This window comes from Acanthaster planci, linkage group LG15 (assembly GCF_054643075.1).
Source record: "Acanthaster planci isolate LZ-2023a linkage group LG15, COTS_SCS, whole genome shotgun sequence".
NCBI classification, from domain to species: domain Eukaryota; kingdom Metazoa; phylum Echinodermata; class Asteroidea; order Valvatida; family Acanthasteridae; genus Acanthaster; species Acanthaster planci.
The window spans coordinates 12,154,829-12,178,927 of record NC_141791.1 but is presented as its reverse complement, the minus strand read 5'-3'; the positions used below and the strand labels follow the sequence as shown (position 1 = coordinate 12,178,927).

Genomic DNA, 24,099 nt, shown 5'->3' with positions numbered 1-24,099 from the left:
GTCTTGACTTCCTTTGTTTTACTAAAAATCTTTGACACTAACAAAATGAAACAAAACCAAAGACACAAAAGCAGGCAGCTGATATTTAAATCAGGAACGAAAATGAAATATCCTGCTACTGAGGCCTAGTACTGGATTTAAACAATCAAAGCTATAAAAATTTTAGCAAGGAAAGACTTCCATATATTATGAGCAAAAGTTGATGCCCCTGTGCACAAACCTATGTGGTTTGCTTTCTAAGTAAATGCTTCGGAACTGTGTCTTAGCTAAATTTCACTTTTTTAGGACATGTTATAACTTTCTGATGGCTGAATGTATAACATTTTAAGGGAATATTAGTGTTGTCTGTGTAGGGCCTATGAAACTGTTTCTTTACACACACATGGGCTGGCAGTCATGGCAGTGAGCAGTTTAGGCCTGGTGCTGTGTTTGCATAATGTGAGGTCACGGTTTAGGGGTCACAAACTTGATGATTCGAGCTGTCAACATCAACGAGCACGAATGTATGAAGTTCAAAAATTAAGCCTAACTAGCTGGAAATTTCTCGAAAAGTAGGCCTAGGATTACGTAGTGAAGGATTGATTTAGAAGTGGAGAGGGTATGGCATAGGCCTACATCGAGCAACTCCAATCGTGAAAATGCTTTCATTTCAAAGCACTTGAAAAAGTCAACAAAAATTCGGTGGACCTATAGGCCTATGGGCATGTGGCTATAGGGGAGCGCAGCGTACCGTGGGCCACATTAACAGATTAATGGGGCTATGATCATGATGATTGAACATGGAAAATCTGGATTAGGATAAGGGCCTAGGCCTAGATCGAGGCCCAAAGACTCGCTCTTGATTGGACCAATCCCTGCATGCATCCTACAATTATCCGAAATACAACGTGTTGTAAGACTGTTCTAAACATAAATATCTTTATTGACAGCTGAGAAGAATGTTTAGGCCTTATTGACAGCTGAGAAGAGTGTTTAGGCCTAGGCCTAAACACTCTTCTCAGCTGTCAATAAGGCTATTTATGCGAACTCGAATTTTTATCCAACCTACCTCGTTCTCCGCCATGTTGTTTGATCACCATGGCGATCCCGCAATGTAACGCGATGTTTGACGAGATTTGCTTGTTGTGTCAGACCTACCAATAGAGGGCGCTACTCACAGGTCTATCATCTCAGAGCCGTGTATACGGCTCCAGTTTTGGCTAGTCAATCAATGGGTGCACCCACGCAAATAGGCCAGAAATATAACCGCCGAGCTCATACACACCAAAAAAATACATGAGAGTCCCGAGAGCCATGGAATTTGGAAATTGAAGAAATATGGCACTGAACTTCTGGCCCGGACTCAGGGCTTCCAATTCTTAGCAATTTGGATGCAATCGGGTCCAAAAGTGGCACTATTTAGCGCGTTTTCAGAGCGATGCATTTTCAAAATGGCTGCTTTTCAGGGCAGTGAAATTTCCTTCATTTTAGGGGTGGTCTCCTTTGGGTGAGAATTTCTCAAAAATTCATCGGTCAACCAACTAAAAATTGAAAGAAAAAGGCAAGAGGACAAATCAAACATCATCATTTTTTTGTCCAGCCTGGACACTTAGGAGAGTTGTATTTTTAAACCCAACTTTGTAATGTAAGGATTTATCATTGGTGTCGACACGTGTCTATGGGAATTTATTTTAAGGGTGCACCACTATAATCCTTTATCCCGATCATGTAGCTTTCCGGAGCTCCCTTTTGCCTGCATTTACATGTTGGGCCTAGGTGCGCACAAGAGGTCACACCTTTTGTTGATGTGGTAGATGAAGTGAATGTTAGAAGTACTCGGGGTCCATGTACATGTAGAACCGGATTTCCGGGGGGCGGGGGCTCTTGACGGAGGGGGACAAAAGTTTGGATTTTGGTTATCTTGTAATCTGTTGTGGCCTTTCTCAAGGGTGAGACTACTTGTTTTACGGGCTTCGGAAAGAAGGGAAATGAAACTGCCGCCCCCCATAGAGCCTTTCCCACATTACATTTCATTCCAAAATGGCTCATTTTTCCGGGGCATCATGGTCGGCCCCAGTGGCCCCCTGAATCCGCCCTTGCATGTCCAACAAAAAGACACCCCTTTACGTAGACCCAGTCCCTTGCATAGTTTGCGTTTTAGACGCTAAATCTACGCGTGTGGTGAGACGAAGAAGGAATTAACAGTAAACAGTTGACAGAGTAAGACTCGTTCTTTATATAAGAGGAATGAGAACGTTGCTGTGTTTATTCTATATAGTGTGCAAAAAAAATGTACAACTATAAAACATTCGTAAGCTCTTGATTCGTGTTACTGAATCATACAAAAATTGACCGATCGGAGTTTGTACACTATTTGCAAAAAAACTCAACAATCAGACAGCATTTTGTAATTTGGATCTTTTAGGGATGTTGACCCTCGGAATGTACATAACACAAAAGTGTTTTCCCATGTGAGGATTACCATAGGAACCAATGACAGAAAGATAGGGTCACAAGTTCATACAAAATAAGAGTCCAAATTTTGGTATTTTTATACAAGCCTGAGCAAGGTCTATAGTCTTGGTGCAAGACGCTACTTGTAATGGGCCGCAGGGCATCGTCGAAGAAAAGTAGCCTATTGTAGAACACGAAGTGCTGTCATTCGGCGACGAGTATAATACAAACAGCAGCGTCTTGCTTCAAGACTATGAAAGGTCTGGTTTCAAATTATGAATTGAGATGTTTGCAGTGGTTTATCCATAATCGAATAAACAAGTACCCTGACAGTACCGGTCCGATGGAGAAATTAAGCAGAAACGAAGATCAAAGTTACTCCTGACCTTTCAACCAGCAGAGGGATCTGCGACCACGCTCTTTCTCGCACACTCAAGCAAAATATCGCAAAGTCTCTCATTTCACGGGCAACTTGCGTTGATTTGAGTATGAAATCTTAAAAATAAAAGTAACCTTCTACTTTTTGCCTCAATAATAGTAAAGGAACTCGTCAGAATACACTGTGTTAGTCTCTGCAATGGGGGTCCAATTAGAGGTGCAAAACATATTTCAAACGTAAAGAGAAATTTTCCCTCTCAGTGTGCTATCCTTAAAATTCCTCTCCGAAAATAAGTTCATTTCAGCCCAAAACTCGGTGATAACAATTATATGGCACATCGTACTCGAACCCAGAAATCAGCTGCGAAATTCAACTCTCCATTCTCCATTTTGAAATTTTGAACAACAGAAGGAAGGTTTCCCAATGTCTTGGCCGTGCCTGGTGCTAACACAGGCGTCCATGGGAAGTGTCAGCAACCACTTACCGTTCATATAGTACAGATTATCAGAGATGATGCGGACGCGGGATACATGCTTGAAGTAATCTGCCAAAACCTTCACACTGTGATCTTTGTCATTTGGGTGTATGAACTCAATTATGGACATCCTCTTGAATCCAGGTTGTCTAGAATCACGAATTAAACAGTTTTGAAAACAGGACTATTTCCAGATCAATTTGAAGTTGATATGCACCGAAATGACAAAGCTCACCATGTGACGGGCTTTTCGCAAATCACATCACATATCCGGCTTGGTAAAAAAAAAATAGGGCTTGGGTGATTATTTAACCGATGTGTGCAGATGTTTCAGAAACCAATGTATGTATAGACGAACATATTGATCATTAATGTGAGATGCACATTGCTAATACAGTATAACATAACATAACCACACGAAGCTGTGATTAAACCACGAGCCGCATGCGTATCCCGATTGTAATGGACTCTACTGCCACTGGCGCATGTGTTAAATGCTCGCCGTAGTCGAGAATTTGGGACAGTCTTACTTGAAGCCAGCACGCTGATTCCAGTTCACTCCCAATTCATGCTTCAAAATAAACGCAAAATTAAGGGGAGCGATTCTTTGCCTGGTTGCCAAAAAGGTAACAAGACCCAACAAATTCTAGCTGGGCACCAATGATTACTCGCTCGAGCGCTCATAGCCATCGCCCTACCGAGAAGGTAACGTCGAACGACTTCGAACGGTATGACGTGATTTCTTTCAGCCCTCATTTGATACAATTTGTTCCAACAATGACGCGGTTCACCACTTCCGTGTGCTTATGACACGTGCGCCATGGATTTGCATGTATTGATTATGGCAGTAAACTATCCACAATGCTTTGCGATGCCCATGCTTCCTTTCGAATTTTTTTGAGGCGATTAAACCTGACTCTCATCACCGTGGATGGTTGGGGCATTGGGTGAAAGCAAACGGAATGACTGGCTATGAGCAGAGCTGATTTGGTTAATGCATAATTATGTTTATCGTTAATACATGATTGTAATGTACATTTCTACAGTTATTGACATTATTTTGTGTGAAATGAACATCAAAACTCATTTGTCAAAACCGCGAGTTACTGCCGTGACTGCTCCGTTGGTGCGCTGCGTTTTCTCATGACAGCCGTGTGGTGTGAGCGGCTCAGTTTGCATGCCCGTGTCGCGAAGGCAGAAATCAAAGAATTTCAGTCCCACTGCCAGAGGCGAAAATCTATTTGGGGGACTAGATTTGAAGGAAAACATAACACAAAAACATCCCGGGATACAGAGGTACATCTTGTGTCATAATTACATCCAAACGCCGTCTAAAAGCGCTGGTAATTTTTTTCTCCCAGTTTCAGTACCACTGAATACATGTTGGTCGTTGTGAAGTTTGAAAACACCTCAAAAGGCGACTTTTCCCCATTCATCACGAAAGTGTCAGGGTGTGTGTGGGTGAGTTTGTTTCTGCATTCAATTGGGGGCCCTGAACAATAAAGGACAATAAGGTCCCCGATTGACAGAGGGCCCTGATTGACAACTGTGTACAAAACATATGGGTGGTCTTCTAAAAAAGTTAAAGTTAAACAAAAGAGGAACAATAGGGGGTCCCCAGTTGCAGGTAAATACACACTTCTGTGTGTGTGTGTGTGTGGGGGGGGTTGATCCAATGTCTCTTCCCCGGGTCCGGGTCAGGAAGTCTCCCCTCACCTCCCCCAGGATTGACACCCCTACCTACTCCGGTTAATCTTACTGCTTGATCTCCTACATGTATTACTGTTATGATAATTATAACAACACAAAGTCAATCTATCTGAGGTAAATTCGTCAGGGAGAATACAAAGCGGTTCCTTGTCGGTAAAAATTACTGAGCTGCTGGTCGGACAAAGGCAACGAGATAGGGGGCATCGTAGTTCAAGTTGAACCCGAGGTGTGACCCAGATACGTTGCTGGCCACAGAGGGCGCTATACTCTGAACACTTAGGCGCTGCTCTGTCCTGGGGTTTGTCCCACCCCTAGGCGCAGTTCTGCCCGCGGTACTGTTGCTGCACGTGACGGCTGTGGGCCCGCCGCCACGGGCACTGAACGCCGCTCCCGAGTTCGTGGGCAGAGTTCTAGCGATGGTCAGCAGGGGCTCGGCGGAGCCCTGCCGGGCGAGGGCGCCCTCCGACAGGCAGTGGGCCAGCGGGGAGGGCATAGCGTAATACTGATTGGTGTCCACCGTCAGGGGGGTCATCACGCCGAGCGGGAGCTGCGACAGGCTCGCCTGGCCCGGTGCAGTCTTGGAGTGCAGGGCCTCCTGGGCGGGGGTGCCGTTGCGGGCCAGCAGGGCCGACCCGGGCGGGTAGGCAGCGCAGGCGTTAGTGTGGGCGAGCTGGGGGGAGGTTTGAGTCGAGCCAGCGGCCGCGAACTGCTGCCCCGCTCGGTGATGATGGTGTTGGCGTTGCTGCTGCTGTTGCTGCTGCAGATCATAATACTGGTCGAGGGTCAGCCGCGCCTGACTGGTCCGTAGCTGGTTGTTCAAGTCCAGCTTGCTCTGGGACTGGATCAAGTGCGCCCTCAGGCGGATGATGATGTCGTGGTTGGGAGGGAACCCTTCGACCTGCACCAGGTAGCGGATGGTCTCCTCCATGCAGTCTTGGTACCCGTCCATCATGGCGTCCACGGGAGCGAGAGGCGGGTTGAAAAGGCTTGGTAGTGGCCCCTCCCCCAACGATGGAGTCGACTTAGCCGAATCTAAAATTGCATACAAATCAAAAGCAAACAATTGTTTAAAAAATAACCCAATCTGTAAGTACTGTTCGTACTTATTGTATTTCTTGAGAGACCTGGGGCCAATTTCATAGAGCTGCTTAAACACAAAATTTGCTTAAGCGTGAAGAAACAAATCAGGTTACCAGCCAAAACTCCATGTGATATATATTGTTTTGGAACGGTATTCACCTGTCTTTTGGTTCGCATGACGATCACGTAGATTTTGAGCTGCTGACTTTCGTTTTTTTAAGCAAGGTTTTTTCGCTTAAGCAAATTTTGTGCTTAAGCAGCTATGAAATTAGCCCCAGGCTGTACTAACAATTAAAGACTTTTGACTGCCTCCAGTTCGAACAACTATTGGTTTCCGTGAGCAGTACAGTTTATGATAACAAAAACCATTAGAAACAAGGAAACACAAGGATGGGTATTTTTGACAACTCTCGACCATACCGATCAGAGCGCAGTCTTTTGCTCTTCACATTTCCGCATAATTTTACAGCAATTAGGACTGGATGCTCTCGTGAGAAACGTGTGAACTCATTCAACGTATCAGATACCCTGCTGTAGTCGTCTTTAGGGGACGCTAGGTCAGGATACTTCTTGACGTGAGCTCTTTAAAGTGACCGTGCTTGACTATACTTGCGAAATCGTCACGCCCACGCAGAATGGTCCAACATTTAGACTTTCGATCAGGTCTGACATTTTAGATAGAAAAAAGGGGGTTGTTGCATCACAGCATGGGTAGCCTGTCTTGCATCGATCCACGATAGGTCTACCAGTCACATTTAGTAATGGAGGCAAACTCATTGCATGAGGTGTTATCGATGATCCGCTTACTGTTATTATACCAGCAACGAAAACGGGTTTCCCCTCAGGCGATCGCTGGTTCTGACAAAAGCGGAGCGCCGACTATCCACCCCCAAGACCGGCGTTCCATTATAGATCGGTTTGTTTCTGATTCATCGAGGCAAGGGGAAAAAGGCTGCTTTCTAAGTTTGGTGCACGGCGCGGCGGTTGGAGCAGTGCTACCTCAGAAACGTGTACATTTTGGCGTACCTGCTGACCAGTGTCACTCAAAATATTGTGTCTTAGCTTAAAGAATCGTGGTGTTAATTTTGAACGAGTGCTCCACCATGATACCACAGAGCGTTATCAACACGGCACACCCGTTAAAGCAGGCCCTTTCAAGCCCCCGTAGTCGCAACTCGCGAGACAAAAAGGCGAGAAATTAGATCAGCCCGCACCCCATGCCGCCCCCCACTGATTTATGATCAGCGCATTTCCTCAAAACAAGGGCAGTTCTGGTCAGCACCTTTTCAGCGTCCGAATGAATTTTTGCCACCGATTTGTTCATGAATTTTCAAACGGTGCTCCGACGATCGAAGATTGTTTGAAACGATGGCACACGCGGGTCTGTATGATGGACAGGTGGCTGGATAAGCAATGCATAAAAAAAGGTTCACGAGATCGGTCGAAGAAAAGCTTTCCCAAAATTGAAGTGAATTCGTAGAGCGTGCGGCACAGGAAAGATTGAACCCAATACATTTTAAGACAGTTGCTGAAGGCGCATTTCAGTTATGGGCCTCCTTTCCACGAGTCCCGCCCTGTGTGACTGCATGAATGTTGGCTCCTGTCGCTCTTTCCGTGTTTACGTATTTTGCCAACAACTTGTTCAGCATCTTTACGCGAGCAGTTGAGTGATTACAAAGTTGCCTTGCGACAAAATGGCATTGGAGTAGGTCGTTCAACCTCTGGGGTAGGCTCGCGTGCTACCTTTAACCACATCAGCCTGACCGAGGGCAGTTGTGCCGGCATGCATCGAGTGCCCCTTGTGATGCAGGCGGGCCGCTAAGCGCTTTCTCTCCGCTGACCCCTCGCAAGCCACCCCCTACGGGCGTATCCACAACGTCTTTGAGTTAAACCCCCAAGCCGAGTGAATACTTTTTGATTCAGGGGGGGGGGCTTTCAAATACAACAAAACTAATCGATTGGTGAACCGACTGGTTTACCGTGCGCGTGCCCCACTTTTTTTTCCCTTCCAACTTCTTAAAAAGCACACTACTGGTTCGGGGCTTAAAGTCTTAAGTTGGAAGCCCGGGAGCAAAGGGTTTTCAAGGAGGGCACAGGACTTTAGGATGCTTTTGTGCATTCAATCAATGGCGAGTGCAAACACAGGCTGGTCATTATAGATGCTTGTATTGATCCGAGGCGGCGGTAAGACCTGTCGCAAGGGAGTCTTTTCTTGCTCACTCCCGCCCCCCCCCCCAAATTCAGAAGTTCGCTGTATGGCCCTCGATTCCGACGAGCGAGCACAAACAGAAAGAGGTTTGGGTTCTATGAGTGAATACTCCAGAAATGTGCACCCTTTTTTCTCCTTTCTTTGAAGAATGAAAGGAGAGAAAAATATTCTGAAGGGAGGGAGACCGTTTGCCAGAAGGGTAAATGCGTAATTCTCGATGCCGAAGCGGAGCGGATAATAGAAAGGTCGGACTCGAAAGGGGAAGAGCCCCCAAGGAGAGAGTTTAAAAAAAAAAAAACGCTTTTGAACATGGAGGGCTGAAAGCAACGCGGCCCAGGATATACGTCTCCCAGCCGCATCCCCGTGGGGCCACGGACGTCAAATCCAGGGCCCGAAATTGCCAACTTCGGCACACCTCATTTTCCCCTACTCTCCTCCCCCTTCCACCGCGTGCTACCGAAAGTACACAACGGCGAAACTAAAGGCATTCCAGGGCCACAGCAGGAAATTGTCAACTGAGCTAAACACAGAAGGGTGAGAAACCCTCCCTTTGCTGGCTTCAATTCAGAGTCACGAATGCTATTGAATTTTTTTTTTTGAGTATTCGGTCCGTCAGGACGGAGTTTCATTGCGCAGCGCAAGACAAAGCCGACCAGCCAACTAGGGAGAATCGTTTGGAGTCTCCACTACGGCATATGAGTAGCGACTTTGCGAAGCGACCAAAGCATTGTCTGCAAATGGGCTTGGTAATTTTTTTCTTTGCGGCTGTCAATAAGGACGATTGTTATGAAATGATAAGATTAACTAGGTCTCTCTCGTGTCAGTTCAGATTTACCGAGAGGCCGACAAAAAAGTGATGCTTGCAAAGTTTTAGTTGCTACTTAATTCAGTCGTCAATATTGTAGTACATTACGAACTCGAAAGAGGTTCAAATGGAAGCTGGCAGGCCTGCTGAGATAAAGCATGATAGACCAAGGACCAGATAAAGTAACCACACGGACTGAACTGATCTCTAAAATTATACTAAACGTCAGACAATTGAATGGTTTGGTAATTTCTTTGTAGTTGCAACAGCTGCAACGTATCTAAAGAGGTGTCTTGTTTGATCCTTGAAAGTCAATTTGTTAATAAACTGCTCGTGAGAGAGGAAGCAACCAGCCCGTTGCAGTTTAGGCGAGCCGTGGGGTCGCAGCTCCTCACTGCACCCGGCGTGACACCGCTCTATCTCCGGGTACCACGGGCTTCCGCGGCAAGGCCATCTCTATTCAATTCTTGTGCGCCTTCAATATGAAGAAGCCGGGGAAAAGGGATAAAAATCCTTTATGGTCATCCTCATATAATGTATATATGTATGTATATAAAAGGACACGCCAATACAATGGGTCATCTTCGCGCCACGTGCACGCGCTGCGGCCGTCTCTTTGTTGCCGTTATGACGATATATACGCTCGTGAAATAAAATGCACTACACGCTGCCTCGTGTTCCTCGTGCACTATGTCTGTTGGTGCAATAGCTGTGTTATTCGACGGTAGTATGAATCTATTCATTCGAAAAAATCAATTAATTAAGCCTTCACATTAAAGCACAATATATTACGTGGGAACTGCAACAATCACCCAATTCGCTCTTCTAACCATGAATCTCCCTCGACCAAAGAAAACCCTAAAAAGCCGTTTTAGACAGGCCTGAATTTATTTATAATCACCGCACATCCTCGGTTGCCACCTCTTTTTTTATGACTCCATGAGGGATGTGCATGAGGCAAGCAAACATCCCGAACTGCATGGCCGCAAGTTTCTTCCCAGAAATCACTCGGTCTCTGCATGCAACGCGCTTTTCTCCGCGCCAAACTTCACCATTGTGTCTCACTTGACATCGTTTTCGGTGTTGCTTTCACTTTTTAAAGGGTACTGGCTGCCCTTTCGATTCTAATGCTGATGTATTTCCATATTCACGAGCAGAACTATATCATGCCATTCCAGGAAGAAAACCTCGAGGTTACTTTGGTTTGTGATGAAACGAAGTCTCTTTTAAATTAGAACCCAATATTCAAAGGTGCACAGTGAAAGCAGCGTTACCCCTCCTATTCCCACGTTTTGAACAAGTTTAACGAATGGTATGTTTATTGAAATGAGTTTAGGAAAGTGTTTAAATGCTAAACGCTTTTCCATGGCACACGGTGAGCTTTGTGAAACATCCGCTTAGTATTATAAAAAAATTAAAGAACGCATTTCAATGTATATGCCTCAACATGTGGGTGAAACGTGTTTAAAAAGTGGGGAAAAGGTGTTCGAGAAATACGTTGAAACTCTGAGAGCCTTGTTTACATCTATCGGTATGTTGGCCATAGCGACAGGTTTTTGCAAATTTGTTGAATTTTTCGGCCTGGTTCCCAGAAAGGACGACTTGTTACTTTCGAATATGGTGGGTGAAGTTGGGCTGCCATGGGGTTGAAATGAAACTTATGAGCGGCAACAGTGTCAATTTTAAATCACATACCAAGGCCTCCATAATGCTGCGGTCATTCACTTTCTGGTGGAAGGGGTGCCACGCAAACGAAAATGCATCAAACACATCACAAAAGGGCACAGTTCTGAAAAAAAGGAGTGGGCATCTACGTCTCTATTCAAATCATGCGGCCGATGTGTCCCCTTCACAGCATGATTGCATCACGTTGTGGTTCAGGAATTATTGAGACTTTGGGATTTCTCAACGTGACCTCAGCGAATGCCACTCGAACCAATCCGATTACTCAAATCCCCAATCAATCCAGACAACTCACATTTTCACTTTTTTTCTCCTCTTTACTCCCATTGCAATTTTTGTTCTTTTACATTCAGGATTTTTTTCGCAGGTTGATTTAAAATCACAGTCTCGAACTGATGTCCTTGTTCGCCCGTCTCTATATTTTTTTTTATCTGGAAAATCTTTCTTTTTTCCCCTCCAGGTCCATTCAGGTCGAGTGTTTGTCGGATTACACGAGTGCTCTGAACCCTGAGCGGTAGGGAAATTTTGGAGGGCATTTTTGAAAGGTGTCATTGTGGGCGCATGGCAACGGCCCGCGGCCAGCCTAGGCACGGTATATATAACCTCATGAGTATACAAAACGCGAAATGCAAGTTACAAAATGGGTGTTGATATTTTCTGACATCACAACAGGCAACCCCCCCACCGCCACCGCCACCACCGACGCTCCCCCAGCGGGGGATGATTTGTTAAAAACTTATCTCCACCAAATATTTCATGACCCTTGGCACTTCCTCGAGCCGTCAAAGTACTTTTTCAACCCTTCCGTTCTTTTCAACCCATTGTTTCTTTTCGTTTTCTCTACTTCTTTTGCTGGGTCTCGGCGTGTCATTTACGAGGTACGGTCCTGCGTGCTGAGGCCTGCTCAAATATTCTAAATGTTAGTTCCACTTTTCGAAAAGGATCATTCGCGGCAAAGATCATTCGCAGCATATCTGTCACGCTCGCTTCAATTTTTTTTAGCATGTCACAGGTAAGTGAATGATTTGGGGCGCGTTTAATGATACTCGAAACGGCCCTGGTTTATACTGTTGTCAAGTTTTTTATACCGAATGAGCCACTGTCGTCAGACAGTTCTGGGAAGCAAGGACGACTCGCTGTCACACTATGCGTGATCTGATATTCAACGAGGCCATCGTCCTCGGCAGGATGGAGAAAAACCAACCGAGTTCAAAACCACATCCAAGTACCCAAATATCGCATCGTCTGTTAGACATGCATCTACGAGTAATTCCTACAAGGTCATTGTTTTTTCCTCGCTTTGGTGGGTTAATGGAAATTGGGACTGAGAGGATGCATCCATTTTAAGAACCGGAATGTAATTTTCAACGTCTGATGTTAAAGATGGCATCTTGTTTAAAAACCTTGGTTGCTCTGAAATTTAAAATCGCGCCAGTTGTGCAATGTCGGATGCTTCTGGAGCACCACAGCACTACCCCCTCCCCGAATGAAACAGCTCACCCTCGGAAGTCCCATACACGCCATTAAGCGTGGATTATATCAGCGACATCTGACATCCGAAGAAAATCACATTTAAACTGCACTGTACAAAAGAGGATTTCTCGAAATGACACAATTAAGTGAAGTAGCTCTCTGTATTGGCTTGTACGGATGAGATAAATGTGTATATCGCCATTAAAAAGTAATTACCATCAACCGTTGGTAACGACCATCGTGATCCGTCTCGGGTCTCTGGGATGCTTCTTGTTGGCGTTTGTGGTTTATTTATTAGCGGACTTAACCATCAGATAACGACCGGGGAATGCTCGATTTCCCCCCTCGTTGATGATGTCCCCTCCCCGGCAGCCTGTCACTCGAGATTTAGCTAAGTTGTTTAATGCCCGCCAAATGAGCATTTCTTGTGCACGGGCGCTTTTAAAAAAAATTGCTAATGACCACTTTCTCTCTGCTTTGCCATACCACAGAGAAGCTAGCCTTTTCTTCCTGTCAGGCCAATTTGAGCGCATTTATCACCATTACAGTTGCCCAAGTCCCATCTTCTGGGGTTCTCTTTGAGTGTCTGGAATTAAGCTGGATGTCAATGGCGATGGACCAGCACAGAGAAATTGGGGAAGCGTGCACTGCAGGATCGGGCCAACCTTGGACCCTTTTTTGCCACGTGACAACTGTAGTCTTTGCCAACCAGTTGTTGGAAACATAAGAGTGGCCCTTTACGCGACAAAAATAGCTCAAAATCTTACGCACCCCCTCATCGGTTGAAAAGAGTCGCGTTGGTCGAAAGTGTTCAGTTTGCTGGTTGAGACGTGACCGTAACGCGTGCATTTCATATGGTCGTTCGTGAACCGGCGAAGTGCAGTCCCGACCAAAGGAGTTTCCGTTGCTAAGAAAATAGCGCCTTCTCTTGGTCCAGAGCGAGGCCCATTAAACGCCCAACATGCTAATAACTAAAGAATTTCAAATGAAAAGATCTGCCTCTCGAAACGCTAACGGGGCAAAAGGTCTATTTTCAGAAGAAAGCCGCTGCCAAATACGCGTTAACTCTTCCCTCGAATATGATTGCCAGTACAAAACGGCGGCCAATGCTTGGAAACAAAAGAAAGGCTCTGGCTATGAGCCATCGTGGCACGCTACAGGCAAACAACGGCAGTCGTAGCCAAGCATTGCACGCGACGCAGACACGAAAGGGTCTTCGGTCAAATTTGAGCATTATGTGACATTGTTATGACGTTCGTCGGCGAGAGAGGTGCGTACACGTACATGTCTATCTTGCCAAGTAAAAATCCGAACAAAAGTCATTCTATCCCTTCCTGTAATTGCTTCTATTCTTATTTTACATTCGACGGCAGCGAGCTATTATGCTAAAACGCCAAGATCAATGCAATTCGTCAAGGACGGTTGGAATAATTACTGGCATCCATGCGTTCACTAGCTGAGGACTCACACCGCGAGATCGTATCGCCAAACTGAATGAAGACGGTAACAGCACCCCAGGCCTAAAACGAATTGAAATGCTTGTATCGTTCCAAGTAACGGGCAGTGCAGTGCCGACAGTGGCAGTATAATTTGCGCGATAATAATATCCAAGGCAATGACAGGAAGAGGCAATCGATAGACATGGCAGAAGCGCGCCCACAGGCCGGGCACGCAGGAGGAGAGCAAGACGTCAGTGCTCGAAGGTGCGTTGCATTTCGCCAGTGACGATGGAGGCATGTGTACGAAGCGCTAGTCGAGGGCGAATAATCGGTATGGTTTTTTTTTCGCTGGAGCCGCGTAACGCTGCGGAGCGACACGGTCAAACGGTTTGGTTGGGCCTGGCTGAGCTCTATGCTATCAGCGATTGAGCGTAACGCTTGGCATCAGAAGTCTAAAGTATCGTGCAAAAAGTGAGCCAGAAATCATATCCACTTTTAAAGAAATAATCCACAGCGTTTTGCGAACCGTAAATTTTAGTCTGAAATCATTTCTAGTTCCCGTGGCCATCTATGTGTCATATTTCAGGAACAGTCCAGAGCAGATTTTTTTACATACATGCAAAACATAAAATAAACTCATTACGCTTGTCGATGTGGGCAAATCCCTTGGCTTAATCCTTTGTAATCTTCTCGTCAAGGGCCCAGGGTACGAAAGGACATCTTACGTTTCTAGTCAGCTTTTCAAGATCCCTTGAGAATTTTAATGTGGACAAATTGCAATTACCCTGGGCAAGACACTTGCACCATCTGTCCAAAAATGTATCTACTTCTCCAATTGACACTTGGGTTTACCCAGACAATGTGCCGTGTAAACCTCCTTGAAGAGGTTGGCACTGAAGAAGCTGCATTAGTCAGAGATTAGGGACAGCCCCTGTGGTAAGGGGCCGGAGGATTAAAAGCTTTCTGATCGACATTAGAAGACATCGCCAAGATGAGCTGGCGGAAGTGAGGACGCGACGAGTCGCTCATAATCTCGAACCGTGACTAATTTCCGTAATGGTTTTAACCTTGGCAATCTACCTATGGTTGCAGGCTTGGTAAAAAGGCCCCGACCAGTGCGGACCAAATCACGATTTGCATGCTATCAATAATTCCCTGTTGGCGCTTGGACTGGGAATTCTTTTGGTGGGGGAGGAGGATGGAAGCTACCGATAGGAATTTCAAATTGTCTTCTGGAAAATATTGGACAAATCGGGGCCCTCCAACAGGGACTGTAGGCATCAATATTCCAAATGGCGATGGGCCTCATGACTTTTTTGAGGGGTGATCATCTCTGGATAGAAATATCTTCAAACATCGTCGGTTCGTTGGTTAAGCCACAAAGCCATCTTGGTCTTCTCCATCTCATGCAGGCTGGTGGCATCAGCAGACAGGAGTTCCCACGCTCAAAGACTTGAGCGTGGGCGTCGAATAATTTTGTCGGGAGTGCGGCTGACGAAAGGAACACAAACTGAATCTTGTCCATCTCGATTTAGCAAACCTCGAAACGGTCTACTCGTAGCGGTGACAATGTCAAAGCTTCTATGAGCACACGGCATTGTCAAAGTCAACGGCCGTCACATTTCACTCAGCGGATCCAACACACGTTGCATACGATCTTAAAGGTCACCATTGTAACTACAGTAATGCGGCCTGCTGTTGTCCAGGGAGGATGTAAGCAAGAAACACATTTTATTTTTTCGGTGTAAAAGGAAATGTGAAGTTGTGGGCGGCAGTTTAAATGTCAGTGAGCACTTGCGGCATTTTAACAATTGCGCCGGTGACGCGATCTGAAGTATATTGCCAGAGTTTACATAATTGCGAACCGATCGATCTGGTTTTTTTTCTGCCGTAATTCCGGGGGCGTTTGCTTCCTCTGTGGCCGTTCTGGTGCGTCAGTGATTCCAACAAGGTCAGTTCTCCCGGATCGTAGTCTTGGGTTTTGCTCGATATCAACAATGATCTTTTTGTACAGTTGCTGCCAATGCCTGAAGTTGATGATTTTGTTTTGTTTTTTTTTAATCTCCAACAAAAATCGGGGACAGATAATCAATAGCACTTCGACAGCACAAAAGAATACCACGAAAAGTAAGGAATCGATACGGGGATGGCCGTAGGAGGAACAACGACGACTTAAGACCGGTAAACTTCGCAGGCTCACGTGGGGGCTGATGAGTTGTTTGCCCCGGTTCCTAAGTTGAAAGCTCCCTACTTTGCACGGTCGTAAGTTCGCCCCGTGTGATGCATGACCAAAATGCGTCACGCGTAGGAAGATGAGGAGCTCGCTTTCGCTTTCGCCGACTGCCTTTCAATTCGCCTCCCCATCGCTGGATTACGAGCCCCGGCCCGTCATCTCCGTGGCAAAGTTGAAACTGTCAAGGTGAGATTTACCGAGTCCAAGATGCATCTTTGGAAAATCGGTGTTTATATCTTCGTGAATTGATCGAGGCAGATATGGATGATGTTCGCAAAAAAGGAAAGAAAAAGGAAAACCCCTCTAGAGAAAAACTTTAATTCTAAGAACGTACTGATTACAACGTAATCTTAGACACATTTTATTAATTAATTTTACCACACTCAGGATGACTGAACATCCAGTGGGAGACATCCGAGACATTGAAATGCAAGACTGACGCAACAGCCATTTTAAGAAAACTGCTCGTCGTTTCCCCTTTTTTGCAGCCTCGGGGCATATTGGGCACTTAACTATATACCAGCAATTACTGCCGACTTCTATTCAGTCTGGGATCGATAGTTATTGGCTACTTGCTAAGGCTAATCGATTGAAGGAGGTAGAGGGGTGATCGAGCGCTGTCTCATCGCGTGGACGTGAGCGCGCCTTCGACCCACGTCACCTGCCGTGTCTTCTTGTTGAAAATGCCCACATCTGGAAAAGCAATTCGGTACAAAATTCACTGAGCGATCTTTGCAAGAAGGGGTAAAGTGTCCTGGTGTATAATAATGCTCCCATTCAGAGTGTATCCGTGACCTGCACCCGGATGTAATCTCGGGTCGATTTCTGCCCACACTCACCCCCCCCCCAAAATAATAATAATCAAATTGGACCGCACTTTCAGAGATTGTGCACTCGAAGGCTCGAAGGCTGAGGTGTATATCATCAACAAAAAGGACCAACAGCAAGAGCTTATCTCACATCCCAATTCAGCCGAATTCTTTTCTGTCCCCGATTTTTCCCCTCGGTCTATCCTTGCTTCCATTTTACCGGGGGCCGACTTGAGAAAATTGGTGCAAGCCACAGCCTGTACACGTAATTTCGGGGGCAGTCTCTCCACCGCTGGGGTGCTGGGCCCTGCCGGCGGGGGGCGTGTCTTTTTTTGTTAAGGAAAAAAACCTGCATTCCGAGGAATCTTGCAAAAAATTAATGCTCGGCTGTGAGGTCAAGGATGTTGATGTGGGCCTTTGGCAGTTGTATCCCCGCCGACCAGACGGGTCACGTTTGGTCATGTAGCCATCTTGTTCGACAATACAACGAGGCGTTGGAATAAAAGAGTTAGGGGCCGCTGTGTGTGACTGCCGTAAACAACCCCCTTGCCCCTCTCTTCTTAGCGAACACCTGTTCAGTGAATGAAAAACAATTTTCGGTGGTAATGTTTATACAATTCACAAATAGCTTAAATTGGTGGACACATCCCTTCCACTTTTCGTCTTTGCGACGTGTCGTCGCTCTGCTCAGTATCAGTGCAATGATATTTTCACTTCAGCAATTACGGTACAGCACCACTTTCTTAAAATGTAGCATCAGCTTCCACTGTCAACACGATGTTTGCACGTATTCCGACAACGAATACGCATGATGGAAAAACGACGCGACCATCGCCATAATTACGAGCATTGCCAACACCGCTACAAGTATTCCTTTTGGTTCTGTAAATATATAAACATGTAATGATGTATAGCATTTCTACAACTTACAAGCCTTGTCAACTTTTCAACGCGGCGGGTTGAAATTCCGTTCACGTTCCACCATCCATACGGACTGGGGACGTGCGTGACTTTATTACCACACCCTGACACGCGTAAAGAAACACACAACGCCCTTGAAGCGTCTGACATCGTATCGTTATGATCGCTTTCCCAGTCTTTCTGCCGCAGCTGCATCGCAAGCTCACCGATCCATTGCCAGCGTTTGCCGTTGGAAACAAGAGAACGCTCACTCTAAACTTCGACCTCATATTGCACAATTTCATGTTTTCGTAACACTGAGAGAGGGGATGCCTGTGAGCTGGAGGGTCCTAAATCAGGGGATTGAATTCGTTGCACTTGAAGCCTGAAATTGACGACAGAGCGAAGCCGGGATGTGGGAAAAAATTAAAACGACAGCTGTTATACAGCGTGGCGAAAATGGCAAGGTTTACCTCGTCATCCCTGCAAGGCAGTTCGTTATCCGGCGAAGATCAAATTTCTTCCTTTTGATGGCATTAAACCTCGCCAGAAAGACAGATCTTTCCCCGTGTGCTTCCGTGCCTTGGTCACTTGAACGGCTCACAATGTTCTGTCTGGCGTTTATAATCCATACCACTTGATGCATTTAACAATCACAGTATGCAGTGGACAGTGTTCCTAGCGATCATGTTTATGCATTCTTAAATCCACTGCAACTGTCAAATCTGTGATAAATGCCACAGGTTAGTGGTCAATAAGAGACCACTCTTCCATCTTCCAAATCTGTCCACGAGAAAGCTGCATTTCAGGATGTTGCACACGGCTCCTATTTCTTTGATTAACACAAGCGACGAGCCGCATACAATAACCTGATACAAACACATCGAAGGGGCATAGACGGGCGTCGTTGGCAAGAAAATCATGCCAGTCAATCATGACCCAAAAAAAACGTCAGCTCTTCGGTAATAACTATGTACCTGTCGGCTCGCACAGCCAGTGGCGGGCGCAGACGACATGCTCTCCGTCGAGTTCCGAGGTCAGCGAGCTCAGCACGGCAGGAAAAGAAAGGAATTCTTCAGACATCTGATCGGTTGTTTCCGACACGGCCGCACGACGTGACAACTTGCCCGAGCTGCCACGCCAAAATAAAAATTGACGGGCGAGATGGACCGGCGGGTCAGTGCATACCGCGCGCGGCGCGTCGGATGATCGTGCGTAGCTCGAAAATATCCGCGACACGGATGAAAACACCAGGTGATCGCAGCACGTAAAGCAATTTCAAACACGAGGTTAAAGCTGAGTTGATCCGTCACTTTGGGACGATGTTTTAGAATAGTAATGGTCAATTCTTTGTGAGCGTAAAATCTACAAGGAAACTTATTTATGGAGTCAATTTATTGCCAAGTTGAGAGGAAGTCATTATGATCGCGGTTTTGCACCGGGGCATGTGAAAATTTGACAGGGGCAAATATTCAACTTTTGGAACTATCAGCTGACATCATAACATCCTCTCAGATCGGAGCAATAGAAAAAAATCACAGCACCAATTTCCACGGTCTGATAATTATTACAAGTGCAGGACCCACGATTTTTAACCTGTCAAAAATGATTATAACAGGACCTTGAAGTGTGACATTAAAGAGCATCTCAAAGGAAAACATGTTTTCTCTGATTTTATCTGTTCAAATAAATACGGAAGCATCGACATCGAACGAAGTGTCATTTGTCTTCAGAGCTCAACCATATATCAAGCTAAAAAGGGCTTTTTTCTGTTCATGCCAAAATGTGAATTCTGAACATGCTGAATGTAGATTGCGTCATTCTGAGAAAACAGAGAAACCGAGGGGAGCCCTCACCCTGTGTTCATAGTGGATAAACCCTTGTGCATGCCACACCATGGCTACAGGCAATGGCTAAATGTGCTGTTTGACATGCGCAGCACCGTGCGTACAGGCTCTATGACATTCGCGCTCGAAAGGTTTTGAGATTAACGAGCCAGTTAAATACGCACTAAGCTCTGTTGACTGCAGTTCTAGGCCTGTTGTGTTTATTTTGTACAAACGCTGTAAAATGAATCATGGTACATTTTCGCAGAGTATAGGAAGGGCTGCGGAGTTGTATTGACTCAAATCAATGACTCACAATTTTCGACGACTCGACTCGAGTTTTTACGTTACAATGACAAAAATATAAAGTGAAGTGACTCGTTACAACTCTGAAGGACTCTGTTCACGATTGTTCCCCCTTCTCCCCATTTCCAACAATATAATTCTTACCTGTCGACCAGGATAGCTGATCCACAGAGGACGAGGTTTGGACAGACTTGAGGTAGTCCACCGCCGACTGTAACAGGTCTATCTGCTCGCCCGTCTTAGATCCATGCTGCAAGATGGGGAAACACGAGAATACAGGAGAAAATACGTGATACTGCGAAAGACCGAGTTGAGGTCGTCGGAAAAGAGTACCAATAACCACGACTCCTCAAAGAGAGATGAACAGCATTAGTGCAAAGGTGAATTGAAAACACTACAGCTAAAAGCAGGTGATAAAATCAAAAATTTCAGACGATGCATTGAAAACATTGGATAGGCCTACATGGGTTATTTTATGCGCACTGTACTGACAAGATTACAACTCTTGTCATTGGAATATACCGGTACAAGCAACGTCCGTCATACAGACAAGTTTTTGACAATATTTTGACAGGTTTTTGACAAGAGTCTGGAGCCTGAAGACAAGAACATTGCATTGAAAACAACTGATGTGTTGCCCTTGTCTTGTCATACCGACAACTGAGGTGCCTACTGCACTGCCGTATCAATTCAAACCAACGATCCAACCTCGACTGGCCCAGTAGTTAGCCTGCGGTTCAAATCCCATCGGATTAAGCATGTTTGATTCACAAGCTCTTGGAAAGCACTGAAAACTTGTCTCTGAGACAAGTGAATTCTCCTTACAGCCACTTGGACAAAACAAGTTTTATCTTGTCTACGTGACTAGCCTTCGCTACGAGCGTGATATTATCCCCAAATACCTGCAACTGCATGGCAAATTACTGGAATGCAGGAATATCAGGAAAGGGAACTTTATGACCCTGGACCACGCCCCAAATTATTTGCAAACGTCCGACAGAGTCAGTTGTAAAGACCTGGATTTTTTGAGGGGCCTGGCTCTTTTTTCAAACTGCCTCAAAACTAGGACTAAAACTTGTGAAAAGGGCGTCCCGTTTCATCCATTGTATGTGATAATTACCTGAAATGGGGCTTCTGGAACTCGACGCGACTTGTATCAGACACACACAAAAAGAGAGCATGAGAACAACATTGTAACAACACTAGCTAAATGGGATTGACCTCATGAGGTCATCAAGCAAGTGAACTCCGATCTTACTTCACTGACCTCAGGGCAAACCCGGGATTGCGCAGGTCAATTAACTCTTCCAAAGCGAGGCTCAGTGACATGCGTTAACCGGCGTTAAATTGCTCCCAATTACTCGGCTAAGGGATCCGGCTCTTTTGTGGGCCGTGTTTTTCCAATCGGCTGCATATTGTCGGCGGTTCCTTGCTCCGTGTAAAGAGCAATAATGCCTTCGGGCCCCATGGCAATTACACAGCGTGTGTCGTATGATAGTTTTTGTCGGGACGATGGATCGCGTGTTCCCGTGATTCTGCACATCGGCCTCATGTGCCTTAATTAATTTGCGCGTGGCCCTCTCGTGTTTGAAAAGGCGAAGAATCTAAAAGAGGTCGCTAACAACAGGCAGACAAAAAACGGTCAGCTAACTAGCAGCGGTTCATATCATCATTTGGAGCACTCCAGTCCCGCCTTGCATGCAATGCAGAACCATCAGCAACTCAAAATATAAGAACATCTCTGCAAGCAACCTTCAGCGTAACATTTTCATCGAGTTTTTCTACCCGGCCCTGCTCGGTTATGTTTCACCGTTGCTTACGGGGAAATAAAGCAACCTAATACCCCAGCGTAAAATCTCCATCTCCCGAAGTTGCCGCGCATGGAAATGCGTTGGTTCGACATGATTCATCTCCCTTATTCGCCTGGAGGATCCTTGGGGTTCCCCAAGCTGTAAAAAAGATCCCGGTATGTGGAACAAAAACGAGCCTCTACCCAGGCTAGGCTCTCTCGACCTTTACCGCTCACAAAAGAAGAGAATGCCGTCTTCTTGTGCCGTTTACTGGTAATGAAATTTGACACCCATAGCCCCTGTGCCGGTTTCATCCCTGTTCTTTGCCAATTTAATTTTTTTGCCTGTCGTGTAAAGCGGGGAACTGTAAAATTATGAAGTCTGAATTAGGAAATGATTTATTCAGATGTTAAGCTGTCGAGTTGCGCGACGCGGTGGGCGCGGAGGGTCGAGTTCGATTTTGTGAGCATGTTCCGTTGATCCGACTCACAACTTTATAGCAAAATATCTACCGATACTTCCTCGTCCGTTGCACCATTCAGCTCAAAACTTTCACATAAATAAACAAATAATTAAATGAAATAACCCGATCTATCTACGGGGATCACTGCATTAACTGACGGGTCCAAGGCCAAGTCGAACATTGTGGAGTCCGGGATGTGTAAGTGGTTCATATACCAACATTCAAAAAGTAAAATGATCCGGTTTGATTTTACTGATTTTACTTCTTGCCGAAGAGTAACATCAGCCTGGTAAAGTAGGTGCAGATGTTGGAGAGTGATCAACTTTCGTTTGACCGTTACCACTTTGGCATTTTGTTATAATTACGGCAGTCTGACACTTTGGCAGCTGATCCCGTTGAACGTCACAGCACTGAAAAAACATCGTATTTTGAAGGAAAAGGTGCCAACTCCTCTCGACGAGTGTCCTATATATCCTGGTCATTCTCCTGAGGGGCCAGGAAGGGCCAAGTCCAGCTAGGTTAGCGCAGGGCGTTCGACTTACCGCCGTCGTCCGACCCACGCGCCACCTCAGCTGACCGCGGTAGCAAACACGCGGGCTAATTCGTAAAACCCTTCTTCTGACACCCTGGAATTCATTTTCGCCGAGTGACCAGTGGTCAAGAGACACCTGATAGTCGATCATAATTGCTCTGACGACTGTTTAAAAAATGACAAGACAGTTTCTACTCCGATGCGCCCTTATCGGCAGTGACCATGTTGTTAATATTCATGGTCAAATAGTTCTGACTTCTTCCATTCCCGGTAGTTCTGAGTAGGCCTAATTGTAGTCAGTGATGCCTAGCGAAATATATCTGGAGACCTCTTGTCATCGAAACAGTGACAAGACAAGATGCAAGAGCGAACTTCGGGTACACGGTCTGTGTCTTTCACGAACATTGCAATATATCTCAATGGAGATCGTTACTCATGAGAGAGGTTTGGAGTGCGCTTGGGACGATAAACATGCCGAAGTGTTACAAGAGCACACGTGGAAAACAACGAGGTCATAAATATATTGCTCCCTCAGGTCCGATAGCAACTAGGCCTAAAGTGAGTCGTGACCTTTATGCTTAAAGACTTGGGTTGAATGAAACTAAGCACGCAAACAAGCCTCACATTCAAAGAATATTTCCTGAATTATTGTTCATTTTAAACACAAATACGCTAAATTAAACAAGGTTTCGAAATCTCCCGTCGAGGGTGTGCTCTCTTGAAAATTAGAATTCTGAGAGCTGTTTTTATTCTTCCATGAACAGATATCGTCTATTCGCTTTAGCTGATAAACAATTCCGTGAAAAGCATCTAGCCAATAGTTGAGAGGAAATAACTTAGCTTGAATCAGCATGCGTCAATATGTGGGAGTTCCAAAAAGACCGTTTTCAATTCAGGAATCTCTGGGGAAAGCATCGATGCCATCCAAACGCTGTCAATAGCCAGGATGACCTTCTGGATACGACCAGTCAAAAAAGTGTTTTTCAAACTGTATGTCATCGAAGACGTACATGTTCTTCATTGGCGGCATCAGGAGGACGTTAAGAAACAGTGTGCTTGTTTGTTTGTGAGCTCGTCTGTTTGTAGTCTACACAAATAGATGTCTTTAAAACGGACGAGGAAGTATCGAATATTAAAATAAATCCTCATCTTTTAATGTGCACTCGCGCCAGCCAACAAACAAGAACAAGAATTTCGTTGCTTCTATTTTATAATTTGGTCTCGAGATTTGAAAAAAACAGAAGACTGACCCCCACGAGTAACACGTAATGACTGTTTGCCTGTCTGTTGGTTATTTCAGCTCAATCTCTGGATGAGGATCTGTGAGACATCAGGGTTAATTCTGACCAGCAAGGCAGGCAGTTCCGCTGGTGATAATGCAATGATTTCTGCAAGCATGCGGATACACACGCTGCACGTACAAAATAAAGAGCTTTTAAAGTGAAGGGCTTGGGGTGAATTTAATCCCGTGTGGTTCGCCTGGCCAGCCAGGAGAGACATGCAGGTAAATTGCTTTTTCTTGGCCATTACGCTCAACTCACTGACACGGCGAGG

At 45.6% G+C, this 24,099-nt stretch overlaps 2 protein-coding genes across 20 annotated transcripts in view; both read right to left on the bottom strand.

The window, feature by feature from the left end:
• Positions 1-1,156, bottom strand: part of ak9 (adenylate kinase 9) — a 36,539-nt gene extending 35,383 nt beyond the window's left edge. For 15 of the 18 annotated variants that reach the window (XM_087146552.1, XM_087146553.1, XM_087146557.1 and 12 more), the window contains exon 1: positions 1,049-1,155. In XM_087146552.1, the coding sequence (XP_087002678.1) occupies positions 1,049-1,063 (15 nt within the window). In that variant the 5' untranslated portion in view covers positions 1,064-1,155. Of the gene's footprint in view, positions 1-1,048 lie in introns of all 18 variants that reach the window. The other 3 variants (XM_087146548.1, XM_087146550.1, XM_087146551.1) reach the window with 1 other exon arrangement.
• A 1,053-nt stretch (positions 1,157-2,209) lies between these two features.
• LOC110981522 (uncharacterized) overlaps positions 2,210-24,099 on the bottom strand; it is a 33,978-nt gene continuing 12,088 nt past the window's right edge. For both annotated transcript variants that reach the window (XM_022239134.2, XM_022239135.2), the window contains exons 4-5: positions 19,905-20,010; positions 2,210-6,029 (exon numbers count right to left, since the gene is read on the bottom strand). In XM_022239134.2, coding sequence (XP_022094826.1) covers positions 5,158-6,029; positions 19,905-20,010 — 978 coding nt within the window. In that variant the 3' untranslated portion in view covers positions 2,210-5,157. The remainder of the gene's footprint in view (positions 6,030-19,904; positions 20,011-24,099) is intronic.